Source organism: Oncorhynchus clarkii, chromosome 12, assembly GCF_045791955.1.
Source record: "Oncorhynchus clarkii lewisi isolate Uvic-CL-2024 chromosome 12, UVic_Ocla_1.0, whole genome shotgun sequence".
Classification (NCBI taxonomy): Eukaryota; Metazoa; Chordata; class Actinopteri; order Salmoniformes; family Salmonidae; genus Oncorhynchus; species Oncorhynchus clarkii.
Window position 1 is genome coordinate 98,482,140 of NC_092158.1, and position 22,494 is coordinate 98,504,633.

Consider the following 22,494-nt stretch of genomic DNA (forward strand, 5'->3'; position numbering starts at 1 on the left):
TGCCTGTAGGGTGTTGACCTCCCTGCCTGCTGTTTTCAACTATATTAACAGCACAGGCTGCCCGTAGGGTGTTGACCTCCCTGCCTGCTGTTTTCAACTATATTAACAGCACAGGCTGCCCGTAGGGTGTTGACCTCCCTGCCTGCTGTTTTCAACTACATTAACAGAACAGGCTGCCCGTAGGGTGTTGACCTCCCTGCCTGCTGTTTTCAACTATATTAACAGCACAGGCTGCCTGTAGGGTGTTGACCTCCCTGCCTGCTGTTTTCAACTATATTAACAGCACAGGCTGCCTGTAGGGTGTTGACCTCCCTGCCTGCTGTTTTCAACTATATTAACAGCACAGGCTGCCTGTAGGGTGTTGACCTCCCTGCCTGCTGTTTTCAACTATATTAACAGAACAGGCTGCCTGTAGGGTGTTGACCTCCCTGCCTGCTGTTTTCAACTATATTAACAGCACAGGCTGCCCGTAGGGTGTTGACCTCCCTGCCTGCTGTTTTCAACTATATTAACAGAACAGGCTGCCTGTAGGGTGTTGACCTCCCTGCCTGCTGTTTTCAACTATATTAACAGCACAGGCTGCCCGTAGGGTGTTGACCTCCCTGCCTGCTGTTTTCAACTATATTAACAGCACAGGCTGCCCGTAGGGTGTTGACTTCCCTGCCTGCTGTTTTCAACTATATTAACAGCACAGGCTGCCCGTAGGATGTTGACCTCCCTGCCTGCTGTTTTCAACTATATTAACAGCACAGGCTGCCCGTAGGGTGTTGACCTCCCTGCCTGCTGTTTTCAACTATATTAACAGCACAGGCTGCCCGTAGGGTGTTGACCTCCCTGCCTGCTGTTTTCAACTATATTAACAGCACAGGCTGCCTGTAGGGTGTTGACCTCCCTGCCTGCTGTTTTCAACTATATTAACAGCACAGGCTGCCCGTAGGGTGTTGACCTCCCTGCCTGCTGTTTTCAACTATATTAACAGAACAGGCTGCCCGTAGGGTGTTGACCTCCCTGCCTGCTGTTTTCAACTATATTAACAGCACAGGCTGCCCGTAGGGTGTTGACCTCCCTGCCTGCTGTTTTCAACTATATTAACAGAACAGGCTGCCTGTAGGGTGTTGACCTCCCTGCCCGCTGTTTTCAACTATATTAACAGCACAGGCTGCCCGTAGGGTGTTGACCTCCCTGCCAGCTTTTTTCAACTATATTAACAGCACAGGCTGCCCGTAGGGTGTTGACCTCCCTGCCTGCTGTTTTCAACTATATTAACAGCACAGGCTGCCTGTAGGGTGTTGACCTCCCTGCCTGCTGTTTTCAACTATATTAACAGCACAGGCTGCCCGTAGGGTGTTGACCTCCCTGCCTGCTGTTTTCAACTATATTAACAGCACAGGCTGCCCGTAGGATGTTGACCTCCCTGCCTGCTGTTTTCAACTATATTAACAGCACAGGCTGCCCGTAGGGTGTTGACCTCCCTGCCTGCTGTTTTCAACTATATTAACAGCACAGGCTGCCCGTAGGGTGTTGACCTCCCTGCCTGCTGTTTTCAACTATATTAACAGCACAGGCTGCCCGTAGGGTGTTGACCTCCCTGCCTGCTGTTTTCAACTATATTAACAGCACAGGCTGCCCGTAGGGTGTTAACCTCCCTGCCTGCTGTTTTCAACTATATTAACAGCACAGGCTGCCTGTAGGGTGTTGACCTCCCTGCCTGCTGTTTTCAACTATATTAACAGCACAGGCTGCCCGTAGGATGTTGACCTCCCTGCCTGCTGTTTTCAACTATATTAACAGCACAGGCTGCCCGTAGGGTGTTGACCTCCCTGCCTGCTGTTTTCAACTATATTAACAGCACAGGCTGCCCGTAGGGTGTTGACCTCCCTGCCTGCTGTTTTCAACTATATTAACAGCACAGGCTGCCTGTAGGGTGTTGACCTCCCTGTCTGCTGTTTTCAACTATATTAACAGCACAGGCTGCCCGTAGGGTGTTGACCTCCCTGCCTGCTGTTTTCAACTATATTAACAGAACAGGCTGCCCGTAGGGTGTTGACCTCCCTGCCTGCTGTTTTCAACTATATTAACAGCACAGGCTGCCTGTAGGGTGTTGACCTCCCTGCCTGCTGTTTTCAACTATATTAACAGCACAGGCTGCCTGTAGGGTGTTGACCTCCCTGCCTGCTGTTTTCAACTATATTAACAGCACAGGCTGCCTGTAGGGTGTTGACCTCCCTGCCTGCTGTTTTCAACTATATTAACAGCACAGGCTGCCTGTAGGGTGTTGACCTCCCTGCCTGCTGTTTTCAACTATATTAACAGCACAGGCTGCCCGTAGGGTGTTGACCTCCCTGCCTGCTGTTTTCAACTATATTAACAGCACAGGCTGCCCGTAGGGTGTTGACCTCCCTGCCTGCTGTTTTCAACTATATTAACAGCACAGGCTGCCCGTAGGGTGTTGACCTCCCTGCCTGCTGTTTTCAACTATATTAACAGCACAGGCTGCCTGTAGGGTGTTGACCTCCCTGCCTGCTGTTTTCAACTATATTAACAGCACAGGCTGCCTGTAGGGTGTTGACCTCCCTGCCTGCTGTTTTCAACTATATTAACAGCACAGGCTGCCTGTAGGGTGTTGACCTCCCTGCCTGCTGTTTTCAACTATATTAACAGCACAGGCTGCCTGTAGGGTGTTGACCTCCCTGCCTGCTGTTTTCAACTATATTAACAGCACAGGCTGCCCGTAGGGTGTTGACCTCCCTGCCTGCTGTTTTCAACTATATTAACAGCACAGGCTGCCCGTAGGGTGTTGACCTCCCTGCCTGCTGTTTTCAACTATATTAACAGCACAGGCTGCCTGTAGGGTGTTGACCTCCCTGCCTGCTGTTTTCAACTATATTAACAGCACAGGCTGCCCGTAGGGTGTTGACCTCCCTGCCTGCTGTTTTCAACTATATTAACAGCACAGGCTGCCCGTAGGGTGTTGACCTCCATGCCTGCTGTTTTCAACTATATTAACAGCACAGGCTGCCTGTAGGGTGTTGACCTCCCTGCCTGCTGTTTTCAACTATATTAACAGCACAGGCTGCCTGTAGGGTGTTGACCTCCCTGCCTGCTATTTTCAACTATATTAACAGCACAGGCTGCCCGTAGGGTGTTGACCTCCCTGCCTGCTGTTTTCAACTATATTAACAGCACAGGCTGCCCGTAGGGTGTTGACCTCCCTGCCAGCTGTTTTCAACTATATTAACAGCACAGGCTGCCCGTAGGGTGTTGACCTCCCTGCCTGCTGTTTTCAACTATATTAACAGCACAGGCTGCCTGTAGGGTGTTGACCTCCCTGCCTGCTGTTTTCAACTATATTAACAGCACAGGCTGCCTGTAGGGTGTTGACCTCCCTGCCCTCTGTTTTCAACTATATTAACAGCACAGGCTGCCTGTAGGGTGTTGACCTCCCTGCCTGCTGTTTTCAACTATATTAACAGCACAGGCTGCCTGTAGGGTGTTGACCTCCCTGCCTGCTGTTTTCAACTATATTAACAGCACAGGCTGCCCGTAGGGTGTTGACCTCTCTGCCTGCTGTCTTCAACTATATTAACAGCACAGGCTGCCCGTAGGGTGTTGACCTCTCTGCCTGCTGTTTTCAACTATATTAACAGCACAGGCTGCCCGTAGGGTGTTGACCTCCCTGCCTGCTGTTTTCAACTATATTAACAGCCAAGGCTGCCTGTAGGGTGTTGACCTCCCTGCCTGCTGTTTTCAACTATATTAACAGCACAGGCTGCCCGACATTCGTTGAACAAAGAGATACAATAATACGAGTGAAAGGATTTTAGGATAATATCAGTAAGTGTTGATTTAGAGTTGTCTTCTGGGTTCAGCCTTCTAGTTGCCTTCATCAACAGGTTGTAATGTAATAAATGACATCACAATGACATGTCCTCAGAGTTGGAAAGATCCTACATCTGTACACATTATTTAACATGGTGACATGGTGCTGCTAGTGATAGAAAACATTAAGAGACAGAATACAGGCGGTGGAGTTTGCACAAAGTTTACGTACAACAATATATTGAACTAGGTAGACTGAGCATAGAGCTAAAGGCTATAACCACGGGGAAGAAACTGTTCAGATTGGGGTCTATAACATCCAATCACAGAGGTTTACAGCAGCTGACAGTAATAATGCAAACTTCCTTTTTTCAGATAAAGACGTCATCTCTGTACAGATGTAGGATCTGAATTTGATCACACTGTTACAGGAAAACTAAAACTTGCAGTGTATTTGATGTTTTAAAAGGCTTCTGAAGTTTGTCATTTCCACTTTCCACTTTAAAATGTTAATTATAATCCACATAATTTTTCTGCTGTAGTAAACTGTCTCAAAATAAGATCCTATATCTGTAGCAAAACACCTCTCTCTAATGTTTATGACTCTATCAGGATATATATACCTCTCTCTAATGTATATGACTCTATCAGGATATATATACCTCTCTCTAATGTATATGACTCTATCAGGATATATATACCTCTCTAATGTATATGACTCTATCAGGATATATATACCTCTCTCTAATGTATATGACTCTATCAGGATATATATACCTCTCTCTAATGTATATGACTCTATCAGGATATATTCACCTCTCTCTAATGTATATGGCTCTATCAGGATTCACTTTTGACCATTTGACATCTTGTATTAACTGTTGTTTAGGCTGGTTGAATGAGTTTCCTGTGAAAGCTACTTCATCTGTAAGGAAACAGGCGGCTGCACCAGTGACTGTAAGTTATGTGATTTCCTCATATGAAATTAAAAGTATGTTTGTAGCCTACACAGTTACAAAATGGCTGTTGAAACTGTGGCACATATTTCTCAGTACATTAGAAGTCAGATAAATGTGTTGAGACGTAGGAAAGATGGGCAAACTCTCGTTGGTCTTGGCTTTCTACACACTATTATAAGGTTAGTCGATGTCAGACATTCAATAGTCAGAGTAGGTTTGAGCTATGATCACTTATCATGCTGACAAACCTGATGGTCTCTGTGAACTGATCTGAACAGGTTTAGACTGGTCATCTATGATATGTAGGTTATATACAGTACATTCTCTGTCCTGCTACTGGTAGGACTATAACATTATGTGAACTGATCTGAACAGGTTCAGACTGGTCATCTATGATATGTAGGTTATACAAAGTACATTCTCTGTCCTGCTACTGGTAGGACTATAACATTATGTGAACTGATCTGAACAGGTTTAGGCTGGTCATCTATGATATGTAGGTTATATACAGTACATTCTCTGTCCTGCTACTGGTAGGACAATAACATTATGTGAACTGATCTGAACAGGTTTAGGCTGGTCATCTATGATATGTAGGTTATATACAGTACATTCTCTGTCCTGCTACTGGTAGGACTATAACATTATGTGAACTGACCTGAACAGGTTTAGGCTGGTCATCTATGATATGTAGGTTATATACAGTACATTCTCTGTCCTGCTACTGGTAGGAATATAACATTATGTGAACTGACCTGAACAGGTTTAGACTGGTCATCTATGATATGTAGGCTATAGCCGAGGTATAGAACTTGATCTCCATATCACTAACAACCCACTACTATACATTATAACCTAGTCTACTTTACATAATATAACATATCACTAACAACCCACTACTATACATTATAACCTAGTCTACTTTACATAATATAACATCTACATATCACTAACAACCCAATACTATACATTATAACCTAGTCTACTTTACATAATATAAAATCTCTTACTTGATGCATAAAACCTTTCTGAATGGATCAATGATTTCCACCTCAGATCAATCATGTCCGTTTTAGCCCTTCTGTCTACATTCTCAGATACATTTAGAAAATAACAGATTGAAAGACAATAAAAAGCCACTTTTAATGAATACAAACAAGTGTGAGACATGGCCTTGTGTTGCTGTACTGTCTAGAACTACCTTAACAAACAGTGACTTATTATTATTATTATTATTATTGTTGTTGCTGTACTGTCTATAACCACCTTAACAAACAGTGACTTATTATTATTATTATTATTATTATTGTTGTTATTGTTGCTGTACTGTCTATAACCACCTTAACAAACAGTGACTTATTATTATTACAGACAGTTACCATGGATATGAAATGTCACAACTACGTTTTCATGTGATGCATTAAATCATCTGACTGTTTCTATGTCTGTTAGTAAATGTTTTATTTCTCAAAGAGATAAATAATAAATGATAACAATTGACATTAAATAATTACTGTGTTAACCACAAACAACATGTTGGATCTCTGTTTATAGGGGTCAGTGCTCTAAAATGAGTCTCTCTGGGGAGAGAGAGGAGGGGGGCCCTGGCTCTAAAATGAGTCTCTCTGGGGAGAGAGAGGAGGGGGGCCCTGCCTCTAAAATGAGTCTCTCTGGGGAACATGACACCAAAGCTAAGAGGTAAGATGACAATTTTTGATATCATTATTATGAGTTTATTTCCAAAATGTTCACATTTGTTTTTTTTATCAGAAATGGTTGCTATGGGTACCTTCAATATTACTGTTCTCAGATTTTTAACTAATAGATTTTAGATGGGTGTATATATATATATATATATATATATATATATATATATATATATATATATATATACTCACGTAGCTATCTTAATTAAGATGAAAGCACTTACTGTAAATCACTCTGGATAAGAACATCTGCTAAATCAGGGGTTCTCAATCCGGGGTCTGTGGAGGTACTGCAGGGGTTCTCAATCCGGGGTCTGTGGAGGTACTGCAGGGGTTCTCAATCCGGGGTCTGTGGAGGTACTGCAGGGGTTCTCAATCCGGGGTCTGTGGAGGTACTGCAGGGGTTCTCAATCCGGGGTCTGTGGAGGTACTGCTGGGGTTCCACGGCACTGTACTCATTGCAATGTTAGACATGTGATAGAATTTCCACATGATACGACCACTTTTTCTACTCTTAATTATTGCCTAATTGTATGGAATGCATAATGTTTTTTACCAATTCTGATGGTTGTTACAAGCAGAATATTGACAATATAACCATTACATCAACACACTCTTCACACCCGTTTAACAACTCTAAATATCTTTGGCATAGTAGGTATCAAGTCCCTTGCCAATAATGTTTCCTACAACATTGCAGACAATGTTCATATTCATCTAACACATATTACTCCCTAGATACCTTCAACTGTCTAATTTATAGCCACGCCGAATTTAGGATTATTATTTAACAACATGATGTTGTGCTCCAAAGGAAGAACTTGAAATAACATGATGTTTATTAAAATATGGAATCACTAAAAGTTCTATATATTATTGGGTTCAGTGAACCTGTAGAGTTCTGATAACCAAAAGGTTCATGTTTTGAGGATGGGAACCCAGCAGCCCTCCAGTGGTCAGAACAAGTCCACCCATTTATTCCAGCACCCGGCCCGGGATTAGAACCAGCCACCGTTCAGCCATAGGTCATACTCCCTCCACAGCTCCAACTCCTTAGCCGCTGGGTGAAAACCTGAGTTAATCTTCAGAAATAAGCATGAATTAATCTGCTAAAATGAAGACAAAATGCTATGCAGACAAACTAACTAAATATTAACTAAGGTTAACAGCAGGTGTACTAAGTAGTTAAGAGTTAACAGCAGCTGTCCTAAGTAGTTAAGAGTTAACAGCAGGTGTACTAAGTAGTTAAGAGTTAACAGCAGGTGTCCTAAGTAGTTAAGAGTTAACAGCAGGTGTCCTAAGTAGTTAAGAGTTAACAGCAGGTGTCCTAAGTAGTTAAGAGTTAACAGCAGTTGTCCTAAGTTAACTACTTAGTTAACTACTTAGGACACCAGAGTGGACTGAGGTGATCTTGGGGAATAACGACGGAGTTTGTTACAGTGTTGAGACACCGAAGTTTACTGTTCAATTTGCTTTTTTCTTTACGGTCAGGGACAGTGTGAGTGTAGCCAGATCCTTTTCACTCTCTATCCTTGTTTCATTTTGTGGTTCACCGGATTCATCATCGAAACGAGGGACAGACGAACGACCTGCTAACTAACCAAGCTAGTCGGTACAGCTCGGTAAGCTAGCTAGCTACTCTACCAGCAGCATCCTAGTTATCCTAGCCAGCCGGTACAGCTCGGTAAGCTAGCTAGCTACTCTACCAGCAGCATCCTAGTTATCCTAGCTAGTCGGTACAGCTCGGTAATCTAGCTAGCTACTCTACCAGCAGCATCCTAGTTATCCTAGCTAGTCGGTACAGCTCGGTAATCTAGCTAGCTACTCTACCAGCAGCATCCTAGTTATCCTAGCTAGTCGGTACAGCTCGGTAAGCTAGCTAGGTACTCTACCAGCAGCATCCTAGTTATCCTAGCTAGTCGGTACAGCTCGGTAAGCTAGCTAGCTACTCTACCAGCAGCATCCTAGTTATCCTAGGTAGTCGGTACAGCTCGGTAATCTAGCTACCTACTCTACCAGCAGCATCCTAGTTATCCTAGCCAGTCGGTACAGCTCGGTAAGCTAGCTAGCTACTCTACCAGCAGCATCCTAGTTATCCTAGCTAGTCGGTACAGCTCGGTAAGCTAGCTAGCTACTCTACCAGCAGCATCCTAGTTACCATAGCTACCACTACATCGTCACCGGCTGTCTGCATTTCTTGTGGACCGATGGAGCTCCCCGGTTGTTTCTTCCACCTGTTAAATCCCGTGGAGGGCTTCTCACTCTCTCGTTGACGGATGCTGGCTACCTCTGTCCGGTTGTCCTCTCTTCACGAGATGGACGGTAACTTTAGTGTTTAACTCCTCTGTGTCCAAGGACCGAACTTTTGAATATTATTTTCAGGGCGCCTCAATAGCAGGTATTGAACCCCGGGTAAATAATCACTAGTCAGAACCTCAACCTCAGTATACATTCATTATAAAAATCATCTTAATATCTGATATTGTGAGTAAACAACCTCGAGAGTGCGTCTTCCAGCCCTCCAATAAATTACATAATTCAACCCTCCCGGTTAGTAAATTTACCTCAACATGCCCCCGGAGAAGGCAGAGTAACGACACCAGCCTTTTAGCGGGGCTGACAGACTGACTACAACGCTCGCGACGCTAAATTAATCTCGTTATTAAAAATGACACACTGCTCGCGCGTTAACTAACGTCTAGAAGTCAGTTCTATTTGTGAAACTCTTCTTATGTTTCCCCATCTGAGCTCAGAGTAGATGAGAGATGTAATGTTTGTCTCTGTTGTGTTGAAGACCAATCAAGCAGGAGAGACCAGCCTCCCCTGTTCCCAGCTGTGTGTCCATGAAGAGTGACCTGTCTATGATTCTACCTATAGAGTTTAGAGAGGGAGACTTTTCTACTGAACAAAGGTAAGAAGAACTCATGGGTCCTGGTCAGTGAGTTAAACAACACTGTCTATAGTCATTTATCCTCTCACATTTTCCCATTTATTGTTGTTGTTTTCATAATCCATAGGCTAATCATTTTGTCCATTTTCATAGTCCTAAGACAATATTAAACAAACACAACATTCCGTGTGTGTGTGTGTGTGTGTGTGTGTACTCCCTGGATGAGGAGATGTAATCTCATGTTTTGTCCACAGAAACCAACAGGAGAGATCAGAGTCAGAGATTCTCAGTGGTCAGTCTTCCCAGAGTCATCAAACAGACCTGGCCTCCATATTCAGTGTATGTGGTCCTGTTATGTACATTTGTTTTTGTTTACCTCAAGTAAAGTTGATCTGTCAATCATACATTAATGTGTTAATGAGAAAGCATTTATTCTCTTGCTTAACTTATATACTTTATTTATTTCAGTTGCTTGAACAGAAAATTATGACATTTGTGAAGAACGAGCTGAAGATGTTCAAGAGGATTCTTAGTCCAGAACTCCCACAAGGCTTTGAGAGTCAGAAGCAGGAAGTGGTGGACGCTGAAGATGAGAAGCAGGAGAGCAGTGCCAGAGAGGGGGCTCTGAAGATCACACTGCACGTCCTGAGGAAAATGAACCAGAAGGAGCTTGCTGACACACTGGAGAAATGTAAGATCTGTCTGCCTCATGTTGAATGCTGTTTTATAACATTTAAAAGTTGTAGCTAAAGTACAGCTAAAGTAGCTGTGTAACTCAATGATATTGTAGCAGCCTTAACACTGTAATTTTTCAGAGTAAATAAGTCACGGACACTAGAGAAGCTTTAACCAAGTTGAATTCTTCCCAAGGGGTCGGTACATCTGTTATTCAGACAACAAAACATCTGACACAAGCACTGATATTTAACCCTTTCTCCTAGGCTGAGTCTCCTCCTCCGCAGCCGAACAGCCAATGTATCTATGTTGCTATACAAACCTTAGTGATATCTGTTTTTCCTCACTTCATCTGACCCCCCTCCATCACTAATCCATGGCTCTCTCCCCCTATCAAATCCTGCCACATGTAATCACTTCCCTGCACCAACACATTCCAAGCTTAGTAGACTATATACCTTCCTCCTATACCCATTACCTTCTGGTGTATACCCTCCACTATATACCTTCCTCCTACAGATACCCATTACCTTCTGGTGTAGACCCTCCACTATATACCTTCCTCCTATAACCATTAACTTCTGGTGTAGACCCTCCAATATATACCTTCCTCCTATACCCATTAACTTCTGGTGTAGACCCTCTAAAGTCCATCTACCAAGAGACTAGTGACTGGTTGGCTGCTTTTAGGAGGACTACCAAGGGGCTAGTGACTGGTTGGCTACTTTTAGGAGGACTACCAAGGGGCTAGTGACTGGTTGGAGGACTACCAAGGGGCTAGTGACTGGTTGACTGCTTTTAGGAGGACTACCAAGGGACTAGTGACTGGTTGGAGGACTACCAAGGGGCTAGTGACTGGTTGGAGGACTACCAAGGGACTAGTGACTGGTTGGAGGACTACCAAGGGGCGAGTGACTGGTTGGACGACTACCAAGGGGCGAGTGACTGGTTGGACGACTACCAAGGGACTAGTGACTGGTTGGAGGACTACTAAGGGACTAGTGACTGGTTGGAGGACTACCAAGGGACTAGTGACTGGTTGGAGGACTACCAAGGGACTACTGACTGGTTGGAGGACTACCAAGTGACTAGTGACTGGTTGGAGGACTACCAAGGGACTAGTGACTGGTTGGAGGACTATCAAGGGGCTAGTGACTGGTTGGAGGACTACCAAGGGACTAGTGACTGGTTGGCTGCTTTTAGGAGGACCTCATTGACATGAATAAGTATATTTCATAGTCTCAAAACAACACCTAGTGACCTCATCAAGTAGCGGCAGGGATGTGTTGTGGTGGTTAATTTAGAGAGAGAGACAACATTAATAATACCATCAATAATACCAATAATAATGTAATCAGTCACACCAGTCTGTAATGCATTATGAAAACATTTACACATTTATACAGTCTGTTAACAGAATGAATTATTATAATGTAAAACTTTATAACAGTCCTATAATACTGTAGGCATTAAAACAGATGTAATATTAATATCCTCTGTGTTATTTATTCATTCAGATGAGCTTGCTGTGATTTGCCAACGTGAAATCAAATCTAATCTAAAGAAGAAGTTTCAATGTGTATTTGAGGGGATCGCTAAACAAGGAAACCCAACACTTCTCAATAAGATCTACACAGAGCTCTACATCACAGAGGGTGGAACAGGAGAGGTCAATAATGAACATGAGCTGAGACAGATTGAGACAACAACCAGGAAACAAGCAAGACCAGAGACTGCAATCAAATGTAACGACATCTTCAAACCCTTAACTGGACAAGACAAACCTATCAGAACTGTGCTGACAAAGGGAGTTGCTGGCATTGGAAAAACAGTCTCTGTGCAGAAGTTCATTCTGGACTGGGCTGAAGGAAAAGCAAATCAGGATGTCCAATTTGTATTTTCATTCCCTTTTCGGGAGCTGAATTTGATGAAAGAGGACAAACACACTTTTATTGAACTTCTCAATCACTTCTCAATGGAAACCAAACAATCAGGAATCTCCATCTACAACAAGTACAAAGTTCTGTTCATCTTTGATGGTCTGGATGAGTGCCGACTGCCCCTAGACTTCCAGAAGAACAAGATCTGTTGGGACGTCACAGAGTCAACCTCAGTGGATGTTCTGCTGACAAATCTCATCAAGGGAAATCTCCTTCCCTCTGCTCTCCTCTGGATAACTACCCGACCTGCAGCAGCCAATAAGATCCCTTCAGGGTGTGTTGACCAGGTGACAGAGGTACGAGGGTTCAATGACCCACAGAAGGAGGAGTACTTCAGGAAGAGATTCAGTGATGAGGACCTGGCCAGCAGAATCATCTCACACATAAAGACATCAAGGAGCCTCCACATCATGTGCCACATTCCAGTCTTCTGTTGGATTTCTGCAACAGTCCTTGAACACATGCTGAAACATAAGAGAGAAGAGATGCCCAAGACTCTGACTGAGATGTACACACACCTTGTGGTGTTTCATACCAAACAGAAGAATGAAAAGTATCTTGGGAAAGAAGAGACAGGTCCACACTGGAATAAAGAGAGCATTCTGTCACTGGGAAAACTGGCTTTTCAACAGCTTGTGAAAGGCAATCTGATTTTCTATGAAGAAGACCTGAAAGAGGCTGGAATTGATGTCAATGAAGCCTCAGTGTACTCAGGATTGTGCACACAGCTCTTTAAAGAGGAATGTGTGCTGTACCAGGACAAGGTATACTGCTTTGTTCATCTGAGCATTCAGGAGTTTCTGGCTGCTGTATATGTGTTCTTCTCATTCATCAACAACAATGAGAATGTAATGGCCAAACCTCAATCAACGTCCAGGAACCTTTCTGTGAGGATCAGACAAAGGCGTAAAGTTGCTTTCTACAAGAGTGCTGTGGATAAAGCCTTACAAAGTGAGACAGGAAACCTGGACCTTTTCCTCCGCTTCCTTCTGGGCCTCTCACTGGAGTCCAATCAGAAGTACTTACGAGGTCTACTGACAAAGACAAGAAGCAGCTCACAGAGCCATGAAGAAACAGTTGAGTACATCAAGGAGAAGATCAGGGAGAATCCCTCTCAAGAGAGGTGCATCAATCTGTTCCACTGTCTGAATGAACTGAATGACCATTCTCTAGTGGAGGAGATCCAAAGATACCTGAGCTCAGGAAGTCTCTCAAAACCCAACCTGTCACCTGCACAGTGGTCAGCTCTGGTCTTTGTGTTGCTGACTTCAGAAAAGGAGCTGGATGTGTTTGACCTGAAGAAATACTCCAGATCAGAGGAAGGTCTTCTGAGGCTGCTGCCAGTGGTCAAAGCCTCCAGAGCTGTTCTGTGAGTAAATAAAATGACATTTAAGAACTAATCATCAGGACAAAATATTCAGTTTGGAGAAAAATATGTATTATAATATGTAAATAATATTATATTGAAAAACATATTGAATAAATTCATTGATTTTCACATTAGTATAACAATATGACCATACAATTCTAGGAGACGGAAGATGAATCTATATGTTGTTTGAGAGAATAAACCAAATGCATCTGCCATTGTCCTTCTACACTACTTGTGTTAAATTAACAGTGTGTTTGTGAAGTCATGATGATCTCTTTGTCAGGCTGTCAGGCTGTGGAGTCACAGAGGAAGGCTGTGCTTCTCTGGTCTCAGCTCTGAGGTCAAACCCCTCACACCTGAGAGAGCTGGATCTGAGTAACAATGACCTGAAGGATTCAGGAGTGAAGCTGCTCTCTGCTGGACTGGGGAATCCCCACTGTAAACTGAAGACTCTGAGGTCAGTATTAACAGATACAGATACTTTATGTATGTAGTTCTCCCATTTGAAAAAGTCACAATTACTCTCACACATTCACTTATAGTGTATTAACTTGCCATAAGTTTAGTATTTGGTCCCATATTCCATGCCTGCAGTGATTACATCAAGCTTGTGATTCTACTAACTTGTTGAATGTATTTCCAGTTTGTCTCGGTTGTGTTTTATGTTTTTCCTGATAGAAACTGAATGGTGAATAATGTCCTGTCATTTTGGAGTCACTTCACTTGTATTGTCAGTAAGAATAGAAGATGTTTCTGAACACTTCTACATTCATGTGGATGCTACTATGATGATGAATAATCAGGAATGAATCGAGAATAATGATGGATGAGAAAGTTACAAAGATCAGACCCCCTCTGTTATTGGTAATGGTGAGAGGTTAGTATGTTTTGTTGTAGCCTCTGTTATTGGTAATGGTGAGAGGTTAGTATGTTTTGTTGTAGCCTCTGTTATTGGTAATGGTGAGAGGTTAGCATGTTTTGTTGTAGTCTCTGTTATTGGTAATGGTGAGAGGTTAGCATGTTTGTTGTAACCTCTGTTATTGGTAATGGTGAGAGGTTAGCATGTTTTGTTGTAGCCTCTGTTATTGGTAATGGTGAGAGGTTAGCATGTTTTGTTGTAGCCTCTGTTATTGGTAATGGTGAGAGGTTAGCATGTTTTGTTGTAGTCTCTGTTATTGGTAATGGTGAGAGGTTAGCATGTTTGTTGTAACCTCTGTTATTGGTAATGGTGAGAGGTTAGCATGTTTTGTTGTAGCCTCTGTTATTGGTAATGGTGAGAGGTTAGCATGTTTTGTTGTAGCCTCTGTTATTGGTAATGGTGAGAGGTTAGCATGTTTTGTTGTAGCCTCTGTTATTGGTAATGGTGAGAGGTTAGCATGTTTTGTTGTAGTCTCTGTTATTGGTAATGGTGAGAGGTTAGCATGTTTTGTTGTAGCCTCTGATATTGGTAATGGTGAGAGGTTAGCATGTTTTGTTGTAGTCTCTGTTATTGGTAATGGTGAGAGGTTAGCATGTGTTGTTGTAGACCTCAAATCCAAAATGTTGGAGAATAGAGCCACATTTGAAATGTTAGCTTCACTGTCTAAATAGATATGGTGTGGACTGTATACTCAATACAATCTAAATCTGATACCTCACTGTCTAAATAGATATGGTGTGGACTGTATACTCAATACAATCTAAATCTGATACCTCACTGTCTAAATAGATATGGTGTGGACTGTATACTCAATACAATCTAAATCTGATACCTCACTGTCTAAATAGATATGGTGTGGACTGTATACTCAATACAATCTAAATCTGATACCTCACTGTCTAAATAGATATGGTGTGGACTGTATACTCAATACAATCTAAATCTGATTCCTCACTGTCTGTCTTCTGACTGATTCTGCTTTTTAAACTGGTCTGGTCAGTCTACTATAATATTTGTACTATATATTTTTCTATCTGCAGGCAATACTTTGATCATTTGTCATTTTTTATGATGATACACTATTTTATGAATAGATATGGAAGGTTTCAGGACACTGATATATCTGAATATGTTGAAAAAATATACTGCCACTATTTTCACCACCAAAGAATAGCAGTGTGATTTTAATATGATTTGACTCTTTGCAGGCTGTCAGGCTGTCGAGTCACAGAGGAAGGCTGTGCTTCTCTGGTCTCAGCTCTGAGGTCAAACCCCTCACACCTGAGAGAGCTGGACCTGAGTAACAATGACCTGAAGGATTCAGGAGTGAAGCTGCTCTCTGATGGACTGGGGAATCCCCACTGTAAACTGGAGACTCTGAGGTCAGTATTCCTGTAGTTGGTCAACAAGTGATAACTGTTCACCAGATCCACATGTGTTTACCAGGCACACATAGTCCACACCATATGTGTTTGGATAGTGAGGCTTACAGTTTTAAATTTGGTGCTCTGCTCCAGCATTTTGGATTTGAGATATAATGTTTCATATTAGGAGACAGTACAGAATGTCACCTTTTATTTGAGGTTAAAGGTGAGAGGTTAGTATGTTTTGTTGTAGTCTCTGTTATTGGTAATGGTGAGAGGTTAGCATGTTTTGTTGTAGTCTATGTTATTGGTAATGGTGAGAGGTTAGCATGTTTTGTTGTAGTCTATGTTATTGGTAATGGTGAGAGGTTAGCATGTTTTGTTGTAGCCTCTGTTATTGGTTATGGTGAGAGGTTAGCATGTTTTGTTGTAGTCTATGTTATTGGTAATGGTGAGAGGTTAGCATGTTTTGTTGTAGTCTATGTTATTGGTAATGGTGAGAGGTTAGCATGTTTTGTTGTAGCCTCTGTTATTGGTAATGGTGAGAGGTTAGCATGTTTTGTTGTAGCCTCTGTTATTGGTAATGGTGAGAGGTTAGCATGTTTTGTTGTAGTCTCTGTTATTGGTAATGGTGAGAGGTTAGCATGTTTTGTTGTAGCCTCTGTTATTGGTAATGGTGAGAGGTTAGCATGTTTTGTTGTAGCCTCTGTTATTGGTAATGGTGAGAGGTTAGCATGTTTTGTTGTAGCCTCTGTTATTGGTAATGGTGAGAGGTTAGCATGTTTTGTTGTAGCCTCTGTTATTGGTAATGGTGAGAGGTTAGCATGTTTTGTTGTAGCCTCTGTTATTGGTAATGGTGAGAGGTTAGTATGTTTTGTTGTAGTCTCTGTTATTGGTAATGGTGAGAGGTTAGCATGTTTTGTTGTAGCCTCTGTTATTGGTAATGGTGAGAGGTTAGCATGTTTTGTTGTAGCCTCTGTTATTGGTAATGGTGAGAGGTTAGTATGTTTTGTTGTAGCCTCTGTTATTGGTAATGGTGAGAGGTTAGCATGTTTTGTTGTAGTCTCTGTTATTGGTAATGGTGAGAGGTTAGCATGTTTTGTTGTAGCCTCTGTTATTGGTAATGGTGAGAGGTTAGCATGTTTTGTTGTAGTCTCTGTTATTGGTAATGGTGAGAGGTTAGCATGTGTTGTTGTAGACCTCAAATCCAAAATGTTGGAGAATAGAGCCACATTTGAAATGTTAGCTTCACTGTCTAAATAGATATGGTGTGGACTGTATACTCAATACAATCTAAATCTGATTCCTCACTGTCTAAATATATATGGTGTGGACTGTATACTCATTACAATCTAAATCTGATTCCTCACTGTCTAAATAGATATGGTGTGGACTGTATACTCAATACAATCTAAATCTGATACCTCACTGTCTAAATAGATATGGTGTGGACTGTATACTCAATACAATCTAAATCTGATTCCTCACTGTCTGTCTTCTGACTGATTCTGCTTTTTAAACTGGTCTGGTCAGTCTACTATAATATTTGTACTATATATTTTTCTATCTGCAGGCAATACTTTGATCATTTGTTATTTCTAATAATGAAACATTCATTTATTAATAGATATGGCAGGTTTCAGGACACTGATATATCTGAATATGTTGAAAAAATATACTGCCACTATTTTCACCACCAAAGAATAGCAGTGTGATTTTAATATGATTTGACTCTTTGCAGGCTGTCAGGCTGTCGAGTCACAGAGGAAGGCTGTGCTTCTCTGGTCTCAGCTCTGAGGTCAAACCCCTCACACCTGAGAGAGCTGGACCTGAGTAACAATGACCTGAAGGATTTAGGAGTGAAGCTGCTCTCTGCTGGACTGGGGAATCCCCACTGTAAACTGGAGACTCTGAGGTCAGTATTCCTGTAGTTGGTCAACAAGTGATAACTGTTCACCGGATCCACATGTGTTTACCAGGCACACATAGTCCACACCATATGTGTTTGGACAGTGAGGCTTACAGTTTTAAATTTGGTGCTCTGCTCCAGCATTTTGGATTTGAGATATAATGTTTCATATTAGGAGACAGTACAGAATGTCACCTTTTATTTGAGGTTAAAGGTGAGAGGTTAGTATGTTTTGTTGTAGTCTCTGTTATTGGTAATGGTGAGAGGTTAGCATGTTTTGTTGTAGTCTATGTTATTGGTTATGGTGAGAGGTTAGCATGTTTTGTTGTAGCCTCTGTTATTGGTAATGGTGAGAGGTTAGCATGTTTTGTTGTAGCCTCTGTTATTGGTAATGGTGAGAGGTTAGCATGTTTTGTTGTAGCCTCTGTTATTGGTAATGGTGAGAGGTTAGTATGTTTTGTTGTAGTCTATGTTATTGGTTATGGTGAGAGGTTAGCATGTTTTGTTGTAGCCTCTGTTATTGGTAATGGTGAGAGGTTAGTATGTTTTGTTGTAGCCTCTGTTATTGGTAATGGTGAGAGGTTAGCATGTTTTGTTGGAGCCTCTGTTATTGGTAATGGTGAGAGGTTAGCATGCTTTGTTGTAGCCTCTAACTTTCTCACTCATTATTATTCATGATTCATTCATGATCTTTCTCAGTCAAGGCGTCACAGGCTTGATGTCTCATTGTGTTCGAGGAATATGGGACCAGATATACTTTTGACATATTTAGTACACTTTAAGTGTCAGAATACTTATGACTTCTTCAAATGGGGGGACTAGATACATAAAATGCTTTAATTTTTCTAAACATTGAAACAGATATGTATTAAAATATCCTCAAATAAAAGGTGACATTATAAACTGTCACCTCATATGAAACATTTGATCTGAAATCCAAAATGTTGGAGAATAGAGACACATTTAAAATGTTAGCTTCACTGTCTAAATAGATATGGTGTGGACTGTATACTCAATACAATCTAAATCTGATTCCTCACTGTCTAAATAGATATGATGTGGACTGTATACTCAATACAATCTAAATCTGATACCTCACTGTCTAAATAGATATGATGTGGACTGTATACTCAATACAATCTAAATCTGATTCCTCACTGTCTAAATAGATATGGTGTGGACTGTATACTCAATACAATCTAAATCTGATACCTCACTGTCTAAATAGATATGGTGTGGACTGTATACTCAATACAATCTAAATCTGATACCTCACTGTCTAAATAGATATGGTGTGGACTGTATACTCAATACAATCTAAATCTGATACCTCACTGTCTAAATAGATATGGTGTGGACTGTATACTCAATACAATCTAAATCTGATACCTCACTGTCTAAATAGATATGGTGTGGACTGTATACTCAATACAATCTAAATCTGATACCTCACTGTCTAAATAGATATGGTGTGGACTGTATACTCAATACAATCTAAATCTGATACCTCACTGTCTAAATAGATATGATGTGGACTGTATACTCAATACAATCTAAATCTGATACCTCACTGTCAAAATAGATATGGTGTGGACTGTATACTCAATACAATCTAAATCTGATTCCTCACTGTCTGTCTTCTGACTGATACTGCTTTTAAACTGGTCTGGTCAGTCTACTATAATATTTGTACTATACATGTTTCTATCTGCAGGCAATACTTTGATCATTTGTCATTTTTTATGATGATACACTATTTTATGAATAGATATGGAAGGTTTCAGGACACTGATATATCTGAATATGTTGAAAAAATATACTGCCACTATTTTCACCACCAAAGAATATCAGTGTGGTTTTAATATGATTTGACTCTTTGCAGGCTGTCAGGCTGTCTAGTCACAGAGGAAGGCTGTGCTTCTCTGGTCTCAGCTCTGAGGTCAAACCCCTCACACCTGAGAGAGCTGGATCTGAGCTACAATCACCCAGGAGACTCAGGAGTCAGACATCTCTCTGCTGGACTGGAGGATCCACACTGCAGACTGGAGAAACTCAAGTATGTAGAGGGTTTATGTCAATGTTCATATCAGACATGTTTGACTTATCAGGCTAGTTAAGACAAACATTCTTACCACCACCTGGACAATGTTTTATGATGACTGTGTGTGTGTGTGTGTGTCTCCAGTCTCGAGTGTGTGTGCGTCTCCAGTGTGTGTATCTCCAGTGTGTTTGTGTGTGTGTATCTCCTGTGTGTGTGTGTGTGTGTGTGTGTGTGTGTGGCCAGTGTGTGTGTGTCTCCAGTCTCGAGTGTGTGTGCGTCTCCAGTGTGTTTGTGTGTGTGTGTGTGTGTGGCCAGTGTGTGTGTGTCTCCAGTCTCGAGTGTGTGTGTATCTCCAGTGTGTGTGTGTGTGGCCAGTGTGTGTGTGTCTCCAGTCTCGAGTGTGTGTGCGTCTCCAGTGTGTTTGTGTGTGTGTGTGGCCAGTGTGTGTGTGTCTCCAGTCTCGAGTGTGTGTGTATCTCCAGTGTGTTTGTGTGTGTGTGGCCAGTGTGTGTGTGCCTCTCCAGTGTGTGTGTGTTAGTGTCTCCAGCATCTTTGTGCGTGTGTGTGACACCTGTGTGTGTCTCCAGTGTGTGTTTGTGTCACCAGTGTGTGTCTCCAGTGTGTGTGTGTGTGTCTCCAGTGTCTGTGTGTGTTTCCTGTGTGTGTGCGTTTCCTGTGTGTGCGTCTCCTGTGCGTGTGTGTGAGTCACCAGTTTGTGTGTGTGTGTGTGTGTGTCTCCAGTGTGTGTGTGTCACCAGAGTGTGTGTGTGTGTATGTGTGTGTGTGTATCTTGTGTGTGTGTGTCTCCAGTCTCCATTGTGTGTGTGTGTGTGTGTCTCCTGTGTGTGTGTCCGTTGTGTATGTGTCTCCAGTGTGTGTGAGTTTGTGTCCAGTGTGTGTGTGTGTGTGTGAGTTCAGGTGTATCCCTCAATGACTGTCTGTTCTTCTGCTTACCGCTACAGTGTGGAACATGGTGGAGAGAACAGAATGAAACCTGGGCTTAGAAAATGTGAGTGTTGACTGCTGTGAAGAATATGACTAAGAATAAGTCTTAATTCAAGTTAAGTCAAAGACCACCATCATTACTGACTTGGTCATATTAAAAATCAGCTGTAGTTCTACAGAAACAGAAATCAGGGACACCAACGTTTACAAAGAGTTGCTTTGTGTGTGTGTGTGTGTGTGTGTTCAGGGTGTGTGTGTTCAGGGTGTGTGTGTGAGTTTGTGTAATTAATGGGAATACGTGTGTTTTATATTACCATACAGTATAACATATGATCATTCAACAAGTCTCAAGTTACCTTAACTTCTCCTTTTGATACCTAGAAACATCTCCATTAAATGAATTAGTGAAAAGTGAGTTAACATTCTAATGTGAATGATGATGATTTCTAATATTGTGTCTGGTTTCATCCATCAGATGTCTGTGATCTCACACTGGACCCAAACACAGTAAACAGATGCCTCTCTCTGTCTGAGGGGAACAGAAAGGTGACATGGAGGAGAGAGGAGCAGCCGTATCCTGATCTCCCAGAGAGATTTGAGTACTATGAACAGGTGCTGTGTAGAGAGGGTCTGACTGGGCGCTGTTACTGGGAGGTAGAGTGGAGTGGGAGTGGGGCTGATATAGGAGTGACATATAAAGGAATCAACAGGAGAGGAAGGGGTGATGACTGCTGTTTTGGATTCAATGACAAGTCCTGGAGTCTGATCTGCTCTGACATCAGTTACACTGCCTGTCACAATAATAATGTCACTACCATAGACGTCCTCTCCTCCAGTTCCCACAGAGTAGGAGTGTATCTGGACTGGCCAGCCGGCACTCTGTCCTTCTATAGAGCCTCCTCTGACACACTGACCCACCTGATCACATTCACCTCCACATTCACTGAGCCCCTCTATCCAGGGTTAAGGGTTTATCATGAAGAGTCCTCAGTGTCCCTGAAATTATAACCGTGGTAACACAAATAATAACCTGGCACACACGCTGGACACACACACACACACACACATTCACACACACAGGACACACACACTGGACACACAAACACGCAGGAAACAGTTCTTCCATGGTCTGCATACTCACCAGACATGTCACCTGTTCTGGATCGATGTGTACGACAGCGTGTTCCAATTCCCGCCAATATCCAGCAACTTCACACAGGCATTGAAGAGGTCAACATTCCACAGGCCACAATCAACAGCCTGATCAACTCTATGTGAAGGAGATGTGTTGCGCTGCATGAGGCAAATGGTCACACCAGATACTGACTGGTTTTCTGATCCACACTCCTACTGTTTTATTAAGTTATCTGACAAATATATTTGTGTTCCCAGTCATGTGTAATCCACAGATTAGGGCCTAATGAATTTAGTATTTCAATTGACTGGTGGCCTTATATGAACTGTAACTCAGTAAAATCTTTGAAATTGTTACATGTTTTGTTTATTGTTTTGTTCACTATAATAAAAAGAGCAAATGTTTCAGTCATTCCATCCTTTCACTAAATGGTAGTAACACTAAGTCATTCCATCCTTTCACTAAATGGTAGTAACACTAAGTCATTCCATCCTTTCACTAAATGGTAGTAACACTAAGTCATTCCATCCTTTCACTAAATGGTAGTAACACTAAGTCATTCCATCCTTTCACTAAATGGTAGTAACACTAAGTCATTCCATCCTTTCACTAAATGGTAGTAACACTAAGTCATTCCATCCTTTCACTAAAGCTCTAAACTAACTTTTTATTGACAGATGCCTCATTTAAATGTTCTGGATTTTTATGAAAGGAAATCCCATAAAGCCTACTGGCCAATACTTTGATATGGCATCTTCTTCTTGGGTGTCTCAGGTCAGGACTGAGCCATGATCAGAATGTGTCTGTCTATTTCCAGCCC

The 22,494-nt window shown here is 42.0% G+C and overlaps 2 protein-coding genes across 2 annotated transcripts in view; one reads left to right on the forward strand and one right to left on the reverse strand.

Annotated features, from left to right (window-relative positions):
* LOC139421726 (NLR family CARD domain-containing protein 3-like) overlaps positions 1–22,494 on the reverse strand; it is a 118,554-nt gene that overhangs the window by 62,800 nt on the left and 33,260 nt on the right. The window lies entirely within an intron of this gene.
* LOC139421721 (NLR family CARD domain-containing protein 3-like) lies at positions 6,337–22,027 on the forward strand. The gene is made up of 9 exons (XM_071172836.1): positions 6,337–6,476; positions 9,279–9,395; positions 9,629–9,713; positions 9,843–10,065; positions 11,567–13,358; positions 15,489–15,662; positions 19,436–19,609; positions 20,557–20,603; positions 21,015–22,027. The coding sequence occupies exons 1-9, from the start codon at positions 6,349–6,351 to the stop codon at positions 21,545–21,547; spliced, it is 3,273 nt and encodes a 1,090-aa protein (XP_071028937.1). The 5' UTR covers positions 6,337–6,348; the 3' UTR covers positions 21,548–22,027.

Bases quoted from the DNA above. Each gene is read 5' to 3' on its own strand.
- LOC139421721 (XM_071172836.1), top strand. From the start codon at position 6,349: ATGAGTCTCTCTGGGGAGAGAGAGGAGGGGGGCCCTGGCTCTAAAATG. The intron at 6,477-9,278 runs GTAAGATGACAA...GTTGTGTTGAAG, and splicing joins CATGACACCAAAGCTAAGAG to ACCAATCAAGCAGGAGAGAC. The intron at 10,066-11,566 runs GTAAGATCTGTC...TTATTCATTCAG, and splicing joins TGCTGACACACTGGAGAAAT to ATGAGCTTGCTGTGATTTGC.